The 17235-nt window shown below is 38.4% G+C and overlaps 1 protein-coding gene across 1 annotated transcript; it reads right to left on the bottom strand.

The window, feature by feature from the left end:
• Nucleotides 1–255: 255 nt before the first annotated feature.
• LOC113465572 (limbic system-associated membrane protein-like) lies at nt 256–12212 on the bottom strand. Its single transcript, XM_026820204.1, has 5 exons — nt 12185–12212; nt 8780–8877; nt 807–987; nt 456–602; nt 256–281 (listed from the first exon to the last, which is right to left on the bottom strand). The coding sequence occupies exons 1-5, from the start codon at nt 12210–12212 to the stop codon at nt 256–258; spliced, it is 480 nt and encodes a 159-aa protein (XP_026676005.1).
• Nucleotides 12213–17235: the final 5023 nt, after the last annotated feature.

Raw genomic sequence — 17235 nt, forward strand, 5'->3', positions numbered from 1 at the left:
ATTATTATTGGATACTAGGTATTTATCCAATAATAATAAAAACGGTAAAAATAATGTTAATACATAGGATGTCTAATATAAACCTAACAAACAATTGTTTTATTTTGTTTTGTTGTTGTTTGTTTTTTTTTTTTTCTAAACTGGAGTTGGGTAGTGATTCCTAAAATTTTCACTGGAGAAAAAAAAAATGGACTTTATTCTAATTCTAAAAAGGAATAAAAGTGGCAGGGACTTTATCTAAAATCGACTGGGAATTCAACTAAAAGTGACAGGTAATTTAGCTGAAAACTACAGAGATTTTAGTTAAAAACAACAGGGAATTTAGCTAAAAATGACAGGGATTTTTGCTATAAAACGACAGGGAATTAAAAAAAACCCCTGGGATTTTAGCTTAAAACGGAAGGGAATTTAACTAAAAAAAAGATGGGTGTTTATCTACAAAATGGCGGACTCACCTGAAAGTTCCATGTACTTCTTGGCCCGGCCCAGGTTGTTGTCGGCGACGCAGCTGTAGTTGCCAAAGTCCGTACTCTGCACATTCTTGATGGTGAGGGTGTGCTTGTTACCTCTAGTCTCCATCAGGCGACGGTCAGACACTGACACTGGGAATTCAACTAAGTGACAGGTAATTTAGCTAAAAACTACAGAGATTTTAATTAAAAACAACAGGGAATTTAGCTAAAAATGACAGGGATTTCTGCTATAAAACGAGAGGGAATTAAAAAAACCCTGGGATTTTAGCTTAAAACGGAAGGGAATTTAACTAAAAAAAAGATGGGTATTTATCTACAAAATGGCGGACTCACCGGAAAGTTCCATGTACTTCTTGGCCCGGCCCAGGTTGTTGTCGGCGACGCAGCTGTAGTTGCCAAAGTCCGTACTCTGCACATTCTTGATGGTGAGGGTGTGCTTGTTACCTCTAGTCTCCATCAGGCGACGGTCAGACACTGACGGCTCTATGAGGAAAGTGTCCTGGTACCAACTCATCTGTGAACAGAGGGGATTGCAATAGAATTAGGTGGTTTCAAGAAGAAGAGAAAGCAGAAATAGAAGACGACGAAGGAGAAGGAGAGGAGGAAAGAGAAGAAGAAAAGGAGTAAGAAGAAGAAGAAGATACAATAGAATTAGGTGGTTTCAAGAAGAAGAGAGGAAGAAACAGGCGGTACAAACGATTCAAGTCGATTTTTTTTTTTACGGAAGTGGACCAAGTAGACTACACATTAGACTTGATTAGACGGAACGGACTGCACCGGACCATTCTCCGGAATAAAATTTAGTCCAGCGGACCAAATTTGCCGCCCCACCGCACCGGTCCGGTCCGGGAGAATTTTGATTTTTGGTCCGGCGGACCAATGCAATGTGTAGTTTTGCTCGGAAAATTGGACTGAAAACGTTACCATTTTTCGACCTATCGCAACAGACTGAAAATGACCTGCCCCTCTTGGTCCGTGTAATGTGTAGTCCCTTGGCAGAGCTCAAAATTCAATTTTTTCCGACCAAAATCGGTTAGTCTTTTAAAATATTTGAAATTCCCTTTGGTTAAGGTTGTCATTTCGCATTTTTAACTGTTTATAAAGGGAGCAGAATCAAGCAAAGCTTCATCAGAAACAGATAAGTGACGAAAGAAATAATGGACCTTTTATTTTAAAATGCTCGTTTGATGTTGAAGCAACGCTTTCGGTCGCGGTCGGGTGCGTGTCCTAAAAAACCACTCACAACCCTACTTTGAAAGTGGCCGAAATGTGGGCGAGTGTACAAAAAAAAAAAAAAAAAAAAATCTTTTATCCTTGATGGTGTCAAGATTTTGTCTTGCCCTTTGTGCCTTCAAAAGGCTCAAAGGACGAGACACAATCCCACTCATTTTTGGGGCTCTTTTTAATCACTTGCCCAGCATATCACACCCCAAATTTACATAAATAGCTCTCACTGTGGGCAAATATTTGGATTGAGATTTTTCTTTTCTGCCTTTGAATTTAAGCCTTTGATAATTATGCGAGGGTTTTCAAGTGAAGAATTTTAGCATGAGCTTTCTGCTTTCCGACGGAGAGAGAGAGGTTGAGAGAAAGAGAGAGAGAGGACAGACAGAGAGAGAGAGAGAGGGAAAGAGAGAGAGAGAGAGAGAGAGGGAAAGAGAGAGAGAGAGAGAGAGAGATGAAACTGTTGTTCCTCTAACCTAAAACTGTACCTCCGGGCTTTTTTTCACTAGTAGAACCTAAACGATCTGATATTATTATTTTAAGCCAAGAGAGAGAGAGAGAGAGAGAGAGAGAGAGAGAGAGAGGGAGGAAGAGAAAGAGAGAGTGAGAGAAAGAGAGGGAGGGAGGGAGGGAAAGAAGAAGAAGAAGAAGAAGAAGAAGAAGAAGAAGAAGAAGAAGAAGAAGAAGAAGAAGAAGAAAGAAGACGATGAAGAGGAGGAGAAGAACAAGTTAAGTATTGGAGGAAGAAGAAATATCTAACAGATGAAAATTTCGATTTTTGCGGACCAAAATCTGATGGTTAATGATGGTTAGTCAGGGACCGAGCTTTTTAAAATTCCCTTTGGTCAGGTTGTCATTTCGTATTTTCAACTGTTAAAGGGCTACTCCCTTTTTGAACAGTTGAAAATCAAGCTGTAGCAGAAACAGATAAGTGACGAAAGAAATAATGGACCTTTTATTTTAAAATGTTCGTTTGATGTTGAAGCAACGCTTTCGGTCGCGGTCTAGGAGAAGAACAAGTTAAGTATTGGAGGAAGAAGAAATAGGTATCTAACAGATGAAAATTTCGATTTTTGCGGACCAAAATCTGATGGTTAGTCAGGGACCGACCTTTTTAAAATTCCCTTTGGTCAGGTTGTCATTTCGTATTTTCAACTGTTTAAAAATCTGGTGTGAACATCACACGACTTTCCTTGTCCTAATGAATGATGCTTATTATTTTTTTGGGTGTTCTTGTTCTTATACCCTAAAATTTTATAATATCTCTAACCGTTTAGTCGGTATAGCTGAAAACCGCCAAAAAACGGTCGAAAACCGCCAGAAAGCGGTCAAAATACCGCCAACCGCAGCACCTATCTCAACTAAACGTTTCGTGTCGCATCCTTGTCACAGTTGACATCTACATACCAAATTTCAAGTCTCTAGCTCTTACCGTTCTCGAGATATTTTGCTTACAGACAGACAGACACACAGACACACACACGGACCAATGGCTGAAACTTTGGATTTAGGCTCTAGGGACCTCAAAACGTGTTTTGGCACTAAAAACTGACCATCGAAAATTTGACCCGATTACATTACTTTCCTTCCTATAGGATAAGGAAAAGTAAAAAGGAAAAACTACATATAAAGAAAAGAAGGATAAACCGGACTCAAAGAAGACGATAGAGACTGAGAAGGAACTGAACTGAACTGAACGAAAATAACTTTATTTTTAACAAAACAAAAATTACAAAGGTTAGCTCACCCCCAAAGCTTACAAAAACTTCTTGGGGGTGTAGGTGATTCTTCTTCTGTTATTCCTTTGTTTTCTTCAATTGTTCCTTCGATTTACTTCAACAAGCTTTTCTTTGATTTTGATTTTTGCAACTCTTCTATTGTTCTATTGTGAAACTTCTCTCCCTTGGATTTTTTCCTTTTTTTTACCAGAGGGGAAATAAGAGGTCGAGAGCGGAGGGGAGAGGGGGAGAGAATTAGGAAGAGAGGGACGGATAAAGGACACAGTTTATCATTAAATTTCCAACACGGGAAAAGGACTTGAAGGGTTTCTCTTCGAGAAGGACTCGAAAACAAAAATCTTTATTATTATTATTTTTTTTTTTAGAGGTTTGATGGAGGGAACTGTAACTGCTATGGTCTTATCGTCCCGAAATCGAAGAGAGAAGGAAGACAGGATAGGAGAAAGTCAGCCGTTCCGAGAACGAACATTATCCCATCAGGATAAAATCCGCCCCGGGCGGGAATCGAACCCGCGGCCTAGGGCTTACAAGGCAGACGCACTACCAACTAAGCTAACTAGGCTGGCACGAGAATCCTTAGACCGAGTCTTTTCTTTTGGGCGTACGGCCCTGTCTTTTGTGTTTAATAACGTATAACCAGCTAAACCAATCTTCAGTAGAAAGTAAGTATTTTCTGTCAGGCCAAAACAAACCATCCCCATCCCGTATGACAAGCAAATGGGGTGGGGAACCTGGGATGAAATGGAGGGGAGAGAATAGGAGAGAGAGAGAGAGGGGAGGAGAGAGGTAGGAGGGGAGAAGCTTATCACATTTTCAAGTTCATAACCTTGGGGCAATCAGGCCATCCATTTCATAATTGACACCAGAAAGTACTCTCACTCTCTCTCCCCCCTCTCTCTCCCTTCTCTATCTCTCTTAATCTCCCTCCCCCCTCTCTCTCCCTCCAATCTTACGTTTTCTCCCTCAGATCAGACTTTTTTTTGACGTTGAAATTTTTCATTTACTCTCCGAACCTAGAGGGCAATTTCTTGTAACGACTCCTCATGTATTAGCAAAACAGCTAAGAACCTCCTCTGTAAGTGCTTCGAAAAAAAAAAATCCTTCATTGTCGTCTTCTTCTTCTTCTTCTTCTTCTTCTTCTTCTTCTTCTTCTTCTTCTCTTCCTTCTTATTCTTTTTCTTCTTCTTCTCCTTCTTTTTCTCCTTTTTCTTCTTCTTCTTCTTCTCCTTCTTCTTTCTCCTCCTCCTTCTTATTCTCCTTTTTCTCCTTCTTCTTCTCCTTTTTCTTCTCCTTCTTCTTCTTCTCCTTCTCCTCCTCCTTCTTATTCTTCTTCTTCTCCTTCTTCTGTTTCTTCTCCTCCTCCTTTTTCTCTAAGGCAGGTATGTAGGTGGCTAAGGCTAAAGTTCACCGAAAAAAGTAAACAAAGCTTTGGAAGCTGGAACTCAATTATCCAAAGTTCTTCTTATTGGTATACGATGACGGCATTATAACACCGGTATTTGAATAATATTTCGCCGTAGGGGGAACTGGTATTTTAGATTTGGCGTTGAGGTTAGCGCCACCTTGGCTTTTGAGTAGGATTAATTCAACGCCAGACCTCATTTCAAATCTCCGAAAAGGAATCTCCATGGTATTAGATGGGAAAATTTTGGATACCTAACACCTACCTACTTATTAGTGTCAAAATACTCAGACATTTTGTATTGGTGGAGTTAGACTTACTTTATCATGGAATTCATTGCTGTTGGTGTTCTCTGTGTTATTTTATTAGTGGAGATGCTAAAATTCTTACAAAATATATTGGTGGAGATGTCAAGACCACCAATACCGACTTTGACTTTGGTGTTTTCAGCTCGCCCTTCATTCTTCAACTAGGTACCCACCTATACTTTATTCTATCCTCCTCCTCTTCCTTTTCCTCCTCCTCCTCTTCCTTTTCCTTCTCCTCTTCCTCCTCTTCCTCCTCCTCCTCTTCCTCTTCCTTCTCCTCCTCCTTATTCTCCTTTTCCTCCTTCTCCTCCTCCTCCTCCTTATTCTCCTTTCCCTCCTCCTCAGAGGTTATTTTTCTTAAAAAAAAAATCCAGGATCCCATTTTTTATTATTATTGGGATTCGAAGACACACAAGATTTGTTTTAACCCTCAGTGTACCCTCCTCTACCTCTCAATCTTTAACCCCTCTGCTCCCCACTGGGTCTCACCCGCTCTTCCTTGCAACCCACGACTTTCCCCCCCCGAAAGTAAAGTATACCCTTAGGAAACACGTACTTACATATATGTAGGTACCATTTCCACATCCGTAATGTAAACACACACATACCTAATGTATTTCCACATGCGTAAAGTAAACACACACTTATATCTACCCACGTGTTTACGTGTTGTGAGATTGATGAAATCGTAAGAAAAACACTGATGGACGATCATTTTGATATTTTTTTTTACTTTTACTTTCTATTTCAGCAAAATCACAACTTTTGTTACAATAATACCTAGTTTGATGGAGGTCTAGGGCTAGCAAGGTAGAATCTAGTTCTAATTCCCAGGCCTACAGTCTCTCGTTAGAGTGGTAACTTGTGAGAATATTCGGAGACTGTTCGGGCATATTCTCCGAGAATACTTGGACGTTACCTAAACACTTTATAACATGAAATCGTAGACACGAGCCTACGAAGGCTTAAGGAAACCTAGGTGTTTAATATCTATAGAAAAACGCCCTAGATTGAAATAAAATGACAACTCTCCTATTCTGCCCCTCCAACTCCTCTCTTTCTCCTCCCCCCCCCTTTAACCAAGAAGGTTCCTTCTCCACCCCTCTCTTACCCTCAGATTAATCCCCCCTCCTTCTTTCCCTTTTCTCTAACCCCCCCCCCTCTATCAGGAATTCAGGACCCACTAATCCTCCCCTGACATGTGTAATCTGATTGATTTCATTCAGACACAGGTCCGTATGACTAAAACTCAACTTTAAGAATAGAGTAAAACAGTCTATTTCGGCGTGAACGACCTGGTATTCCAAAGTTAAAGCGCCTCAAAGAGGAATGGGGGGGGGGTGGCAGTCTATTTTTTCTATCCGTGAGCAACCGGCATGGTGGCAGTCTCTTAGAATAAAATAAATAAGCCTCAACTAGCAAATGCTGTGATTATACTCTCTCTATAACAAAACAAAATATAAAACAACACATCCCTCTCTTTTTCTCCCTCCTTCCTCTTTTCTCTTATCTCTCCCTCTTCCACTCTCCCTCCTGTCTCCCCTCCCTCTCTAACACACACGTCTGTAATACCAGTACACATATCCTTAATCCTGCAGGATTACACACCCTTCTCCCCCTCCATCTCTCTTTATCCTTCTCCTCCTCTTTATCCCTCTCCCTCTATCCTTCTCTGAGTTAGAAATAATTGAAAATGTTTCGGACATAATATGCCTAGGTAGGATTCTTTCTTTTTCTTTCTTTGTTTCTTCTTATCCTTTTTTCATCTTCTTCTTCTTCTTCTTCTTCTTCTTCTTCTTCTTCTTCTTCTCCTCCGTCTTCTTCTTCTCCTCCTTCTCCTCCGTCTTCTTCTTCTTCTTCACGAGTAGGTTTCTTATTTTTTTTCTTTTTGTGTTAAATCCGTTGTGTTCTGTGCATAATACCATAATAAGAAGGTAAGATTTTTTTCCAATGTTTTATTGTCGTCTTCATCTCTGCAGGGGGAAAAAACTTCTCAAAAAGAACAAAAATCTCTAAGCCTCATCGAACATTTGTGCAACTAACATCACGTATATGAAAGACAATTTAGTTTATCTCTTTGTATTTTGGTTTTGTAAGTGAATTTTTCAAGAGATTTTTAAGATTTAAATCCCCTGCCCCTTCAAATTCCTTGAAGATTTGTTAATTTAGCTACTTTGAACTGGACTTCACAGGTTCGTCATTTTTAGGCATCTAAGCAGTATTGACAGGCAAATCCTTATTTCAGCCTTTCAAGGGTTAATTTTCAATTTTTTACATTTAATTTTTTATCGTCATAATCCCTTTGTTTTCCTCCCAATAACAATAATACGAGGAATAATACAACAATTATAACAAGAATAATAATATAATAAAATATAATCTTAATTAAATTGTAACATAACTTGAGCGGTTTTTTTGTTCCATGAGTTTTTATTTTCATTAAACATGAAATGTTTTACACTTCTAATAATATTTAAGTGGTCACTGCTAGAAGTAGGTGGTTACCTGTTACAAGTGGTTCCACAGGCTGAGCGAAGCGAGATTGATGTTTTTAACGTGATTATTTTTTTGTAATTTAGTAATTTTGCATTTAGTTTGTTTATTTCCTGTTTGTTCCACGATAGGGGAAGTCCGGACAAAGTGATCCTCATTCTCGAACGTTTCTCGCGTCGCGTAGGGCGGTTTGTGTGATTTTTATGAAATTTGGCAAACATTAAATACCTACCTACCCATAAAGAAATTCGCTCTAGCTAGAGTTTAGATTTTCGATCAAACTTTGCTTTTCAATTGCCCCCTAAAAAGAGTGGCTTTTTGAAATGTCTTTCTCTAATACTAAGGGTGCGATATGTGGTGGAAACTTTCTCACACGAATATGCCTAGGTAGGATTCTTTCTTTGTTTCTTCTTATCCTTTTTTCATCTTCTTGTTCTTCTTCTCCTCCTTCTTCTTCTCCTCCTTCTCCTTCTCCTCCGTCTTCTTCTTCTTCACGAGTAGGTTTCTTATTTTTTTTCCTTTTGTGTTAAATCCGTTGTGTTCTGTGCATAATACCATAATAAGAAGGTAAGATTTTTTTCCAATGTTTTATTGTCGTCTTCATCTCTCTCTCTCTCTCTCTTCATTTTCATGTCCTTCCTATCGATCCGATTAGAAAGGCAGAAGGAAAGAAAGAATAAGGAGGGAAGTATAGCAGATTAAGCACCAGAGAAAGATCAAAAAAAAGATCAAATTAGAAAGGAAGAAGGAAAGAAAGAATGAGAGGGAAATAAAAACAGATTAAGCACCAGAGAGGTATTATAAGAAAGAGGTTGGATAGAGGAAACTGTAACTGCCAAGGTCTTATCGTTCCGAAAGCGAAGAGAGAAGGAAGACAGGATAGGAGAAAGCCGGCCGTTCCGAGAGTGAACCTTAACTTTCAGGATAAAATCCGCCCCGGGCGGGAATCGAACCCGCGACCTAGCGCTTACAAGGTGAGTATTCTTTTCATAAATATTAACCCTTTGGGTAGAAGAACTCTATTGGGTTATTTCTACTGAATTAGGGTGTTGGAATGCTGGGTTCCGGAACCCCAGTCGCTCGATTGATCTTCCTAGATGTTGTCTCAGAGCTAGGGAGAGAGGTTTGTTTGGTACTCACATCAGGGTTGGGTTCGCCATGTACAATACACACTAGTTGCGCTTCATAACCTTCTCCTGAGTGCACCCAGCTCCTCTCTACTTCTATCTCTGGGGGATCTGAAAAGAGAAAAATAATAAAATAAATTAATAACGAGAACAATCTGAAAACATAGAACCAACAGACATGACAACAGGTTAAAACTATGAAAAGCAACATTTATCTACCTACATACTGAGGCGCAATGCACACTAGTGAAACGCGTTGAGGGCCACACATAGTGGACCGGCCGCTGATTGATGTCGACTGAACCGTCCACACTGCCTTGACAACATAGATTTAAAAAAAAAAGTTTTTCGTAACGTAACGTAACGATTTACATCGTTAATCGACATCAATCGATGGCCGGTCGACTCTGTTTGGACACACCTTTCGATAACCTCGTCGTACCCAAGGTCCTCAATTGTGGACAAATATTTTGTAGTCTTAAGAGCCCAGGCTTATAATAGTGTGTGTAGTCTTAAAGGCCCAAGGTCCACAATTGTGGACACCCTTTTTTGTAAGCTTTGCGGCCCAGCAAATTTTTCATCTCCAAATTTGATGATTCTTGGAGAATATAAAAGTAGAGGTGTTTTGGACTATATCCATCCAATTTGTTCCTCAAAATTTTCATTTAGAGTATGTGTTTTCAGCTGCCAAAAAAGGTCCTCAATTGTGGACCCTGGGTTCTTAAGCATACACAATTTCCTATTTATTTATTTTTTAAAAATAATAATAATAACACTTTTTTCTTGAAATTTCCATTTTCTATTAGTATTTATTAATCAAATGAGAACAATCAAACATCTATAAAATTAAGGACAATATCAAATTTAAAAAAAAGGTAAAAAAAAGGTATCAAACTTTGGTTGTACAACAACAGGAACAGCAATTGTAAAAGAAAATACAACAAGAATGTGAATTCTTGCTCTGGTCAAAAAGTTTGGCTAACTAGGCTGGCGGGCACACCTTTAGATATGCCAATGCACAGTGAGTTTCATGAAATCATGACACTCGGTTTATATTTTGGTACCTGTTTTAATTTTTGCAACTCTACGGGGTCTCGAACCCTTGTCTCTCAACTAAATACGACTAGGCCGCGGCTGTTGACTATGTAGTTCTGAAGCAAATAGGTAAAGCAAGAGACAGAAGGACTGAACCGTTTTGAGGCAGAGCACTTGAATACTATTACCCCAAAAACTTTACCACTGCTGAGAAAATGCAAATTCTTGAATGTTTGAATGTTTATTATACTCTCCCTATCGACTTTTTGAGACCGGTGCAACGGTTGGCGGCATTTTACCGCTTTTTGGCGGTATTCGGTGTAATTTAACAATATCTCGGGAACGGTATAAGCTAGAGACTTGAAATTTGGTATGTAGTTCACAAATGTGACAAGGATGCAACACAAAACGTTTGGTTGAGATGGTTGCTGCGCTTGGCGGTATTTTGACCGCTTTTGGACAGATTTTGACCGTTTTTTGGCGGTTTTCAGCTATAGCGACAAAACGGTTAGAGATATTGTAAAAGTTAGGGTAAAAGAACACTCAAATAAGCATCATTCAATAGGATAAGGAAAGTCGTGTGATGTTCACACCAGATTGTTGTTTTTATGACTACAATTTTGGAATACTACTGGTTTGATCCTTTGTTTCCATTCGTATTTAGTTTCGCTCTTTTTTCCTCCCTTTCTTGTTTGTTCCAAATATTTCATGTTAATACTTTGATCCATTCGTATTTAGTTTCGCTCTTTTTTCCTCCCTTTCTTGTTTGTTCCAAATATTTCATGTTAATACTTTGAGCTTTACTGTTTTATTTTTTTTTTTATATTATATACCTATATTATAGTTTACAAATTCGTAAGAAGCTTTCCAAGCTTTTCTCTTGAGAAGAATGAACATTGGTTGTCCGATAGCATACCAGGAGATTCTTACAAGGATTCTGATAGTCTACACTTGCCTTTTATCAGGAATACCTACCTAAATTAGGTGGGACAGCGTTTTTTGACAATCGCATTGTGAATGCTGACGCTCCGTCCTACTCTTCTCAATCTTGGAATACAATCGCTAAGAGGCATGCTCAAGAAAAACATTTGAAGTATAACACTGCTGCGGAGGATTTGAGGGCGTCCTTCACACCTTAGGATAAAGAAAGTCGTGTGATGTTCACACCAGATTTTTTATATCAAGTTTGTTTTTCTTAATTATAAATTTTAATCAGACATAAGATTGCCTTCTGTGTTCTTTTTGAGTGTCAAAACGAAATTTTCAGCAAAAAGAGAGCTCAAAATGAGTACGGACTTAAAATATAAATGAGAGCAAATAAGCACAAAGCTTAACTTTTTTCATAGTTGGTGGTTTTTTTTCCTCACATTTTGAAAAAAAAATTGAGATTCATGAATGGAAAAGAGAGGGCTGAAAGAAAACCAAACCACTGACTTCATCAAGTTATAAAACATTCAACAAAGCCGCAATTTTTGAAGAGATCACTCACTTTTTTTTTTTACTTTTTCCGAAATAAAAAGTAACCATCAGAATTTGCCTGCCTAATTCAATTTGTTTTTTGAGGTTCTTTCACTTTTTCTTACTTATAAATCTTGTAATTTTTGTTGAAAGGAGCTTTTTTTTTCTTTCTTCTTCTTCTTTTGCAAAACGCCTCCACGGAAAATTTCTTTTCGGATGTCAAAAAATGTCACCCAAGACAGCAAGACAGTGGAAGTTATCATTTCATTCACAATTTTAATGATATCAGAAAAGTGAGCATATTAAAAGAATTTTTAACGTACGAAGAACTTCATGGACGAATGTCCTTACTTCCAAGTGACTTTTATTTGACCTCTAATACCTACCTCTAATCAACATTTTTTTTTTTTTTTTTTTTTTTTTTTTTTAAACACCGAAACTGGATGCGACACGAAACTTTTGCTTAAGATCGGTGCAACGGTTAGCGGCATTTTACCGCTTTTTGGCGGTTTTCGGTATAATTTAACAATATCTCGTATTTGTAGTTCACAAATGTGACAAGGATGTAACACAAAACGTTTAGTTGAAATAGGTGCTACGGTCGGCGGTATTTTGACCGCTTTTTGGCGATTTTGGACCGTTTTTTGGCGGTTTTCAGCTATACCGACTATACGGTTAGAGATATTGTAAAAGTTAGGTTAGGAGAACACCCAAATAATCTCAATTCTGAAAGCTGTCTCATTAAGATTAAGAGGAACAAGGCAGATTGTTAAGCCTTATGCTTTTGATGATGGACTAATTCAATTTGTTTTTTGAGGTTCTTCCACTTTTTCTTACTTATAAATCTTGTAATTTTCTTGAAAGGAGCCTGTTTTTGCAAAACGCCTCAACGGTAAATTTCTTTTCGGATGTCAAAAAATTTCACCCACGATGGCGACGGTGGAAGTTATCATTTTATTTATATTTTTAATGGCATCAGAAAAGTAACTACATTAAGAGATTTTTATAATGTGCGAAGAACTTCAATACACTTCATGGACCAAGGTCCCCACTTTGAAATGACTTTTTTTGAGCCGAAACTCTAATCAACCATTTCTTGAAGACTGCGGAACTCTAATCCTAATCAACAATAATTATTAAGTCCAGATCTCTAATTGATGTGTAGATATAATTGTTTTAACTCCGGCCCTCTAATCAACTCCCTCAAGTTGCCATCTACATTCCAATCCGTCTTCGAAAGCAAAAGAGAGAATTAATCTCCTTCTTTATCTTCTTCTTCTTCTACTTTTGCTTCTTACACTTTTGTTGTCACCACCCTCCTGCACTGTTTTCAAACCGATATTTCAATAACCGAACATGGGAAAGTCTGGGTATGCCGGACTCAACAGGGGGAGAGACAAAGAGGGGAAAAATACTGGAAAACGGGATGAATATCAGGTGTGAGGGGAGAAGATTCCTCGTGAGGAATGTCAACTATGTGAGAGGCGGCATTTTTTCGTCCCTCGCCCTACATTAAGAGATTTTTTATAATGTACGAAGAACTTCAATATACACTTCATGGACCAAGGTCCTCACTTTGAAATGACTTTTTTTTGAACCGAAACTCTAATCAACCATTTCTTGAAGACTGCGGAACTCTAATCCTAATCAACAAAAATTTTTAAGTCCAGATCTCTAATTGATGTGTAGATATATAATTCTTTTGATTCCGGCCCTCTAATCAACTCCCTCAAGTTGCCATCTACATTCCAATCCGTCTTCGAAAGCAAAAGAGAGAATTAATCTTCTCCTTCGTCTTTTTCTACTTTTGCTTCTTCCACTTTTGCTGTCACCACCCTCCTGCACTGTTTTCAAACCGATATTTCAATAACCGAACATAGGAAAGTCTGGGTATGCCGGACTCAACAGGGCGAAAGAGACAAAGAGGGGGAAAATACTGGAAGACGGGATGAATATCAGGTGTGAGGGGAGAAGATTCCTCGTGAGGAATGTCAACTATGTGAGAGGCGGCATTTTTTCGTCCCTCGCCCTTGTCGCCAAACGGGAGAAATTCTTCGCTTATAGAAATGTCTTGGTTGGAGGCATATAGGTTTAGGACGGGACGAGGTATTCTTTTTACAACCTATGTTAAGGAGACGTAGGTACAGGAACGAAGCTGCTTCTAAGTTTTAATACCTCCATCCTACATCCTACATGTACATATCTATTATTATAGGAAGGGTCTACAGCTTTTCAAACTAAAAGTGACAGCCTAGTTACCTTGGAAGGTAGCGCGTCTGCTTTGTAAGCGCTAGGTCGCGGGATCGATTCCTCACCTGGGCGGATTTTATCTTTCTCTCCATCTCCTTCTTTTTATTCTTCTTCCTTCTTCTTTTTCTTCTTCATCGTCTATACCCCAAGGTAAATAAATAAATAATAAAAAATCGCGGATTTTGCGGTTGCGAAAAAAAAGGTCAAAATGGCGGTGGAGACATAGGTAAAGTATACTTCCAAAATCAGTTTGATTATTATTTTTTTTCTTTTCGCAAAGTCAGAGTAGAATTTTCAAAATTTTCTATTAAAAAAAGAGCACTCCCTAATTTATTTTACCTAAAGGCTAAAATAAAAACTGTCTCTTTTTTTGACGTTTAACACACTGACTGCAACTTTTAATTTTAGCAAGTTGGATTTACCTTCAATGCAATAAGGTGGATTCCTTCTCGATTTTTGGTAGAAAAATAATTAAAATGGATATCTTCAGGTCAAGAGAGAGGGAAAAGGGGCCTATGAAAATGGTCTGGTAGAAATTCTCTCTCTCTCTCTCTCTCTCTCTCTCTCTCTCTCTCTCTCTCTCTCTCTCTCTCTCTCTCTCTCGCTCTCTCTCTCAAAAAAGAAAGTAAAAAAAAAATCCTCTCCTTCATTGATAGGACTGAAAGTGTTAACAGTTAAGTTGATGGTCTTGTCTTCTCCTCATTTTAATGACTTGACTTTTTCATTAGGGATAGAGGGAGGGGGGATAGAAGAGGAGGAGGGGGAGGGAGTAGTTATAGGAAAGAGGGGAACACAGAAGGACAGGAAGGAAGGAGAGAGAGAGAGGTAGAGAGAGAGGGGGAGAGTGAGAGAGAGAGAGAGAGAGGGAGGACCAGAAACTGTTAAAAGTTTTTTCTGAGAAAATTTGTTTTTGGGCGTTTTATGTTCTTTTCCTCCTTTCATTAAAGTACAAGTTTTTTCGCTAACTAAATGACGGTTTTTTTTTTTTTTTTTTTTTTTTTTAAAGCCGGGTGGTTACCTGTTACAAGTGGTTCCACAAGTTGAGCGAAGCGAGATTGATGTTTTTAACGTGATTATTTTTTTGTGATTTAGTAATTTTGCATTTAGTTTGTTTATTTCCTGTTTGTTCCACGATAGGGGAAGTCCGGACAAAGTGATCCTCACTCTCGAACGTTTCTCGCGTCGCGTAGGGCGGTTTGTGTGATTTTTATGAAATTTGGCAAACATTAAATATCTACCTACCCATAAAGAAATTCGCTCTAGCTAGAGTTTAGATTTTCGATCAAACTTTGTTTTTCAATTGCCCCCTAAAAAGAGTGGCTTTTTGAAATGTCTTTCTCTAATACTAAGGGTGCGATATGTGGTGGAAACTTTCTCACACATACCTAGGGAGGTAATCATTTTCTCCCGCTTATCAGAGGGATGAAATGGTAAATTCCCCCATCAGTCAACGCCAGATAAGTGAGTAGGCACTTACTTTTGATTCGATACCGTAAAAGATTGAAGGTAAACGGTAAAATAGTGATTTCATAAGGTGTTTCACCCTTTCATTTCACAAATTCACATTTCAACCGTTGTTATCTCAAATGTATTTTCCCCCTTTTCGATATATTTTCCGTTAAATTAGGAACGGAAATTAGTTTACTCTAGAAAAAAATTGTGTTCAGTTTTTCTTCCCTGCTCTTTTCCCCTTCTTTTTCAGGAGAAGAGCAAATAGATTTAACTCTTGAGAAGCTGTACCTTGCCTGAGGCCCTGTTTGGGATGATATTTCGATACCTTTGCAAATGTTGAGCTGAAAGAGGGAGGAGGAAAGGTAAATACCTATATAGGAAATCACAAATAAAAGATTTCAAATAACAAACAGAGAAGATACTTTAGAACAAACAGAGTTAGGTACGGACGTGTTTTTAAAGATGCGTGCCAGCCCTGGTTAGCCTGGAGAAGCGTCTGCCTTGTAAGCGCTAGGTAGCGGGTTCGATTACCGCCCGGAGCGGATTTTATCCCAAACAGATAAGGTTCGTTCTCGGAACGGCTGGCTTTCGCCCGCCCTGTTTTTCTTCTCTCTTCTTTTTTTCCTTCTTTGCAGTTTCATATTAGACACTCTATGTTATCCCACTCTACGCCCTGGGCGGATTTTATCCTAAACGCATAAGGTTTGTTCTCGTGTTACTTCTTTCTTCGGTTTCGGGTCGATAAGACCTTACAGTTGAAGAAACTAACGACACACAATTTTTCTCATCTTCTAGTTTATTTTGAAACGCTTTCTCAGACCCCAGAATCAACTACCTACACAGAACTTTTCTTATCTTTACAGTAGGTAAATAATAAAAACAATCCTAACGGTCCTCCCCTTATTAGTTCCCTTTACTTCCTGATCCTTTTCCATCCTTCATCCTTCCCTTGTTCCTTTTGAACCTAAGTCGCTCTATTTTTCCACTCACAGGGAAAAAATCCTTCTTTTTATACATATAGCAAAATGCAATTTTTCTTTCTCTTTTTACTTTCCTTATCCTATAGGAAGGAAAGTAATGTAATCGGGTCAAATTTTCGATGGTCAGTTTTTAGTGTATTTATTTTTTATTCAGCTTCAACAACATTGATAGTAGTATATCAATGTCCTATAAGCACAAGGCTTGTGTAGGACATCTAATTAGTCAACACTAATTTTAATGGCTAATCATTATCATTATCATTATTTTTTAATTTTAATGGTCATCATTATCATCTAATTTTAATGGCTCTTCTTGGGAATGATTGTACTGCCAGGGAAATTCGTTGGTAAATAAAGTTTTTTGCCCTTGGTTCCCCAGTTTTAACAATGGCCAACCTTCCCAGATTCTCCAACCACCCCTTTGAGATAATAATTTCAAAATAAATTGACTAAAATAGGTACAAAGCCTTGTTAATAATGCACAGATGAGGCTGCAAAATTACAAAGGTACAAAGTCCCTTTGGAGAGCAACTACCAAGCTTCCTAATAAGCAGGAGAAACTCAATTTGTAGTTCAACTAAAAGTTTAAAGTCTCCTAGACAAAGCTAAAAAATCAATGTACACTACACTACGCTTCTGTTATTTTATTTTTCTTTCGACTTTTCTTCTCTCCATTTCTCTTTGGATTTCGCTTTTTATTAAATTACTTTCTCTAGCTCTGCATTGGTCTTCCATATTTTGTCAGACGGCGAGGAGCTTGTTTATCGGCAAAATATTAGTCATCCAGCATCCTGTTCCAAGTTGAAATAGAATGGACCGTTTTCTTCTGCAAATAATTTTCATTTCAAACTTTTGCAGGTCGGTATAGGCAGTATTTTTCTCGTACCTATCATTTTTTTTTCTTTTTAAGTTAAATCTGTTTGTTTACTGCCTAGACAGGGAATAAGGCAGAGAGTTAAGTTTTTGGTAATATGGCTCGACGCGCCTGACCCACAGTTACCTCTTTACCAGATCCGACCCCCCCTCTTGCCAATGTGGGTTACCCCTGACCATCCGCCACTTGCTGGAATGTCGCTCCTACATTGATCCATCCCGTCCAGCCTTCCACAGGATCCCTTCACTGGATGATGACCGGGATTCCGTTGAGAACCTATTTGAATTCCTAAAATATATTAATGTTTACAACCTAATCTAATAAAGAAGCCAGCGCGAATGACCCTGTAGTTAAAGCGCTTTACCAAAAAAAAAAAAAAAAAAAAAAAAAAAAAAAAAAAAAAAAAATATATAGAAAAAA

This window comes from Diaphorina citri, unplaced genomic scaffold (genome assembly GCF_000475195.1).
Source record: "Diaphorina citri unplaced genomic scaffold, Diaci psyllid genome assembly version 1.1 scaffold128, whole genome shotgun sequence".
Taxonomy (NCBI): domain Eukaryota; kingdom Metazoa; phylum Arthropoda; class Insecta; order Hemiptera; family Psyllidae; genus Diaphorina; species Diaphorina citri.